This window comes from Hyperolius riggenbachi, chromosome 5 (genome assembly GCF_040937935.1).
Source record: "Hyperolius riggenbachi isolate aHypRig1 chromosome 5, aHypRig1.pri, whole genome shotgun sequence".
In the NCBI taxonomy this organism is placed as follows: Eukaryota; Metazoa; Chordata; class Amphibia; order Anura; family Hyperoliidae; genus Hyperolius; species Hyperolius riggenbachi.
In genome coordinates this window covers 154547691-154554341 of record NC_090650.1, presented here as the reverse complement: position 1 = coordinate 154554341, position 6651 = coordinate 154547691, and the positions used below count along the sequence as shown (strand labels likewise).

Genomic DNA, 6651 nt, shown 5'->3' with positions numbered 1-6651 from the left:
CCCCAAGGTATTCCGTTAGGGGTATGGTGAGTTCATAGAATATTTTATTTTTTGTCACAGGGGTGGGGGCAGAATATATACTAAACCTGGTGCCTCTATGGTCCAGGGGCATCTTGTGGATGTTCTCACCCCAATTTATTATGGCCCTCTTGTACTTCTTGTGCCCCCCCCCCCCCCTTGTACCTCCGTGTCCTATCCCCCTTGTGTCTTCCTGTGTCCCCATGTATCCTCCTCTGTTTGTGTCCATATCCTGTGCTTGTCCTCTTGTGTTCTCAGCTTTTCCCCGTGTCCTGCGTTTGTGCCTCTTTTTTTGCCATGTCTTCCTCCACTAGCTGCCCCCACGCAGTGTAATTAGTGACATCAGTATAATCCGATTGCCCCCCGCTGTGTAATTAGCAGCCATGTCTCACCCAATCCTGGAAGTCTGTGCTGCTCAGACACCTCTCCTCTCCATCATTCTTCCCCCTAGGGAAGAATGAGACATGGCTGCTAGTAGGGTTGCCGCGGTTTATCGGTATGACGGTATACCGCAGTTTGATTGTGCATGGTAATCATACCATGCACAATCTTGTTTTACCGGTTTTCGGGGGGCGGGGCGACATAGCAGCCGGGATGCAACGCAGCAGGGGGGGGGGGGGGGGACAAGGGGGGGGGGGGGAACAAGAACATGAAGAAGAATAGAATAGAATGAGGCCAGAACAGCATGTAGGACCTGGCTGCAGGAGAGTATTTGTACCCCCCCCCCTTCCTGCATCCCCCCTGGCTGTCTATAGTGCAAGCACCTATCCTGACTACTCCTATCCCTGGCTACCTATGCTGCAGCCACCTACTACTGGCTACACCTGTCCCTGGCTACCTATGCTGCAGCCACCTACTACTGGCTACCAGGGAGGGGGGGGGGGGGGGGGGGGCTGGCGCATCCAAATAATAGTATACAGTAATACTGTGGTCATTTTTGGGGGCAGTTATACCGTGGAGTTTCTTACCGTTGCAACCCTAGCTGCTACTCAGCGGTGGGGCACTCGAATACATACTGCCGTTAATTACAGGGAGTCCTCGACATTGCAATAAAGTGGTGCCATTCTTAAGTTAGAGACTCCCTGTATTTAGCCTATAAGATGCAGTGACCACACACACACACACAACTTTTGAGGGAGAAAAAGCGCATCTTATAGTATGTATATACTAATGGTGCTGCCTCAAGGTTATTTTAAACATTTTCAAAGGGCTTCAAAAGCAATGTCACTTTATAGTGTGGCAGGAATATGGGATTGGAACACAACCTACAACTGGTAGAGTATATAAATGACCCAACTCCTGTTAAGTATGTCACTACTATATTCAATGACATCAGTTTTTTAGTATTTTTTTAATCGTTCAGTACAGTGCATGCTCAAACAGAAGCTTTTGAAACAAAGACTTAAAACAATGTTTGTATGCCCTACAAAAAAGGTCAAGTTTATAGCACATAAATATAAAAATATTATAAACAAAAGACTGCATGCCATTTCGCTTTGTATAAAATACAAACTTCTACAGACAACCATCCAGACCATATACTGTTCTCTGACAGTATACTTAATTTAATCTTTGCGTTTTGGCATAATGCCAAAATCATACATAAATTGTTTAACAGTATTCATATATGCACATGTACCGAATCCAACTTGCTATAGAGAAATAAATTTGGGGTGGTTAAAACTTGAGTTGCATTTAAAAAGAAAAAACCCCAAAACACGCAAACTTGGGGTAGTACAATGCCATGACAATAGTTGATAATATAAAACTATAACAATTCCTTCAAAATTACAAATGATGTACACCTGTGGCACAAATGGCTACAAACCTAGACTATATTTTGTAAAAAGAAATCCAAGGCATCGGACGAAACTGTAAAAATTAGGCTTCAAAGGATAAGCCTACAGGATGCAGAATAGTAACAATTTTGGGGAATCTGAAACCCATGTGAATCAGTCACAGATCGCTGGTGAGTTTGTTTTTCATTGCTGGTGGTCTTCCTGAATTTTTCCAATTACATCACTAGAGCTTTCAGTAGTAATATATGTGATGCAATAATAAAAAAAAAAAAGGTAAAATAATTTTTCATTTAAAAAGTGCTTACTACTGTTCTTGACCAGCTCCTGTATTCCACACTAACCACAAAGGGCCAAAGTTGTAGGGATTAGCTAAAATATCGCCCTTTTTTACCAGTATGTGTGGTCTGCTCATTGTTGCTGTGTTGGTCTATGTCTGATAAGCATAATGGCTTTAGGTTTGCCCAAGGGTCCTCAAGCATTGATGGTCTGTAATAGTTTTCCACATCATTTGACATTCTTTTCTCTCTGCCATGTGATGTACCATATGGTGTAGAAGTCCTAGGAGAACCCTTTGAAAGAAAACCATTAAGTGAAGAAAAAAAAAAATCAATACATTTCTTTCATTTCAGACCATACTGTATGTTAATGCATCACCACTAATTATTAATATGCAAAGCCCCTGTTCAGAAAAAGAACCTTTGGCTCCCTTGCCCACCTTATTCGTCACTCTCCACTTAAAGCTAATGGGATCCTTGTTAAAAAAAAAACGGATACTTACCAAAGGAGAGGGATCGCTCTAGGTCCTATAGCGCAGTGGTCCTCAAACTAAGGCCCGCAAGCCGAATGCGGTCCCCTGAGGTTTTTTACCGGCCCTTCACACACAAAATGTATGACATATATAGGTGGCCTGCTGCATCTTTAAATATTGGTGGCTGCATATAGAATAGCAGAGCTGGCACTACCCTTCCACATGAAAGCCAGAAAGCAGTCATCTGCTGACTTCCAATCATAGGTATGCTGCACCGTCTGGTGCACAAAAACCTCTTCGGGAACCGCATGAATGTGTGTGCCCATGTGTAGGGGTGGATAATTTGCAGTTAATGCAATTACTGGAGACAGGGGGTGTGACAATATGGCTAACATATGAATTGCTATGCTAGGGTCACAATATCTGCACTTGCTGTGTTGGGGGGGCATACTATCTGAACATGCTGAGACATGAGGCTGCACTTGTTAGTAGGCGCTGTCTGCAATACCTAGATTCAATGTAATGTTTTTCTACATCATTTTATGTATACTTCGGCCCCCCAGCAGTCTGAAGTATTTTGACCCGGCCCTTGACCGGAAAAGTTTGGGGAACCCTGCTATAGCGGCTTCCCGCTCCATGTGCTCTCGTTCAGGCGGCAGCTCCTCCGTTCAAATCCTCCACCGCAGGGGACTTCAGAAGTCTTCGGGAGCCAAGTCCTCCCGAAGACAGGTGGCTCCAATACTGTGCATGCGAAAGTGTGTGAAAGTGGGCAATCGCGCAAGTGTGTGAAAGTGGGCAATCGCGCAAGTGTGTGAAAGTGGGCAATCGCGCAAGTGCGTGAAAGTGGGCAATCGCGCAAGTGCGTGAAAGTGGGCAATCGCGCAAGTGCGTGAAAGAGGACAATCGCGCAAGTGCAGTACCGAGCGGCATGTCTTCGGGAGCATTCTCAGGCCCTGCTGGGCCGATCTGCATATTGACCACCGCCATTTGACGCCTCCCCCCCCCCCCCCCGAGCGCTGTGACGTCATCCCGACCGTCGCCATGGCGACGGCCGGGATGACGTCACGTCATTGGGAGTCCCGATCCACCCCTCAGCGCTGCCTGGCACTAATTGGCCAGGCAGCGCACGGGGTTGGGGTGGAGGGGCGTCGAGCGGCGGTCAATATGCAAATCGGCCCAGCAGGGCCTGAGAAAACCTTCACCCCACCACAGGGCAATGAACAACTGAAAATAACATACTTTGAGGAACCCTGCACACTGTGCATGTTGCATAATGCACACGTTATAATGAGTGCAAACGGCAATGGAGACTGGACACTAATACAAAGCCTGCATGCAGCGAATTAGAATAAAGCGATCAATTACAGCACACAAATGTGAAAACCCCCATACAATTGTATGGTCAGGGAGTTGGTATGCAAAATTATTCTGCAACAGATGTAGTGTGCAAGGGCCATTAGAAGGCAAACTGCCACTCAAGTAATTTAGAGGACCCAGCGGGAATCCCCATAGACCAGTGCCGCACACTAACAAATTTTGCCACGCTGGATGCATTAAATAAAAATGACAGACCAGTAGCAAAGGAATTTCTCTAACGAAATAGGTAAGAAAAAAAAAATAATCCTGATATCTACCCAGTAGGAGGCGCCAGAATGGCGGAGTTCCCTGTCCGGCACCATCTTGCCTTGCCGTTCTGAGCCGATCCCGGCTTATGATTGATTGCTTTGTTGATGAGCTACGCCCAGTGCACACCAAAACCGCTAGCAGATCGTCAAAACGCTAGTGGTTTTTGGAGCTGATTTCAGAGCGATTCTAGGTATGTTTAGAGACGTTTTCTTAAAAAAAAAAAACAAAAAAAAAAAAAAACACCTTGTGACAGAACTTGTTCCAGCACTGCACCTTGTGACGTAAAAGGATATAACAATTACTAATTTTAAGGTGGTTTTTTTTTAAATATATAAAAAGAAACTAGCTTTACTGCAATCTTAATTCTCTTTCCCACTCGCTGGGCTGTGGGCTCAGTCCTCGCTTTGCTCAGATAAACGTTTTATTCTAACGCTACGTCTACTTGACTAGTGGGCATAGAGTTAGAATAAAAAGTTGTCCAAGTGAAGCAAGAACCAAGCCCACAGACCAACGAGCGAAGCAAGGGGACAACGATTCCAAGTAAAGAAAGTTATTTAAATCATCTAAAAGAAACACAACCTAACAATTGAATGTTATATCCTATTCCACTACTAGGTGGAGTATTGGCACAAGGTTTTTTTTTCTTTACTTAGCAACAAAGCCACCAATCAGGAGGCAGAAACAGCAAAGTGACAAGATGGCTGCCACAGAGAGAACTTCCAGGATTCTGGTGGCTTGAACTCAGTATTTTTTTTATTTATTTTTTTTACAACTATAACAATTTATTTCCTACAGGTCGTCATTTTTAAATTTAATGTGTATGGTGCAGCAAAATAAGTTTCAGTGCAGAGTGTGCAGTGCTAGTCTACGAGGATTAGATCCTCTACACTGCTAGCGCCGGCAATTTCATATTTAACCCAACACAAAGTTATACAAACCAGACTGATGTACTGTAAAATACTAGAAAGTGGGGTGGGGATCAACACTTGTGACATCAGTATCATGTCATATTCCCCACAAAAATAAAAAAGAAGGAAGCACGGGCAGAAAACCTAAGAACCAAGCAGAAAATGCAGATGTACTGCAGCATTTACGGTAATTGGTACTTTTTTCAAGCTGCACGAGTTCATATAAAATTAGCCTCAAATTGAAATTATTTACAGCTCATTGACCATTCCTGCTCCAGTACTGATATCAATTAATGGATCAATGCATGAAACTCACCCACAAGCATTGTGCTTATGCACTGCATTAAATTACTATAAATTAGATATATTTGGCTTTCCAGTTTTGTTAATTTGCATATATTCAGCAGTGTTGCACTGGGAGACATCTCAAGCTCACTCCAACCTGAATTATGCAAATTCACTCTGTTTTAAGAAAGCAAACTTTTGTTTTCCACAGCATTTTAGTAAGGGGGCTTTTAGGACCATTGTAGCCCCTTAAACACGCCAATGAGTTCTGGTTCACCATGAGCTTGCTGGTTAGTCTGTACCAGTTTTGTTTTGTGACCTAAATTAGCAGAGGTGAAAAATACCTGAATAGCAAATAGGTAATTAACCAAGTTGTTAAGTAACCCACTTCTGGATCCGATTAGCTCCTTTCAAAAATTCAGTTCAGTGCTCAACTCAAAGGCGAGTACATTTGCCCATTTGTTCGCTATTTACTAAAAGCATAGTGCTAGTAATACACAAAGTTTTCTAGGCTTTTACCTGATAGGGCTGCCTGGGCGAGGAGTAGTTACGGGAGTTGTGCTGCTGCTGGATGCTTCCTCCGCCTGGAGACTTGTTGTAAGGGGACAAGTTACATCGCGGACTGCCTCTTCTAGGCGGTGTGTTACCGGGAGACTGGCCACCATACCGTCCTCCATAGTGGGAGGGTGACGACCGAGGAGACTGACCTCCCCCACTCCCATAGGGCCTGGGATTTCTCTGTCCGTAGTTTGGAGTGTGCGGGCTCCCGTAGCCCCATGGCGGCAGGGGCGGAGGAAGCATTGGGCTCCCGCCACCTGACATGGGCACTGGACTACGAAAAGAGCCCGGGCTTCCTTCGCCCCCGCCGGGTCCACAGGGGTTCGGAGAGCGGAAATTCTGTCTATACATTGCTAGAAGAAATACCCTCAGCGACAGCAGTTCAAAAGTAGCTTTCTGTGTCCTCTTCACTCACCTCGGTCCTGCACAAGGGGCGGTACTAACAACAAAGCGGAACTTCCGTTTGGTGTGACAAAACTAGAATTGCCGGCTAGCTAAGTGGCCTCGCTTAAACGTTCCTAGCTAAAATACATTTACAATTGCCTTTGGAGAAGTCTATATCAATATAGTTTCCAACTGGCGCTCTCGTGAATGCACAATACCCGTTAAAGGGAACCTAAACTGAGAGGGATACGGATATTTCCTTTTAAACAATACCAGTTGCCTGGCAGTCCTGCTGATCTCTGACTGCGGTAGTGGCTGAATCATA

General features: G+C 44.8%; 1 protein-coding gene across 1 annotated transcript; it reads right to left on the bottom strand.

Moving 5' to 3' along the window:
- Positions 1–1350: 1350 nt before the first annotated feature.
- On the bottom strand, positions 1351–6401 carry MPLKIP (M-phase specific PLK1 interacting protein). Its single transcript, XM_068234519.1, has 2 exons — positions 5904–6401; positions 1351–2386 (listed from the first exon to the last, which is right to left on the bottom strand). The coding sequence occupies exons 1-2, from the start codon at positions 6291–6293 to the stop codon at positions 2183–2185; spliced, it is 594 nt and encodes a 197-aa protein (XP_068090620.1). The 5' UTR covers positions 6294–6401; the 3' UTR covers positions 1351–2182.
- Positions 6402–6651: the final 250 nt, after the last annotated feature.

Coding starts and splice junctions, on each gene's coding strand:
- MPLKIP (XM_068234519.1), bottom strand. CDS start 6,293: ATGTATAGACAGAATTTCCGCTCTCCGAACCCCTGTGGACCCGGCGGG. Junction 2,387..5,903: donor CGCCCAGGCAGCCCTATCAG/GTAAAAGCCTAG, acceptor TTTCTTTCAAAG/GGTTCTCCTAGGACTTCTAC.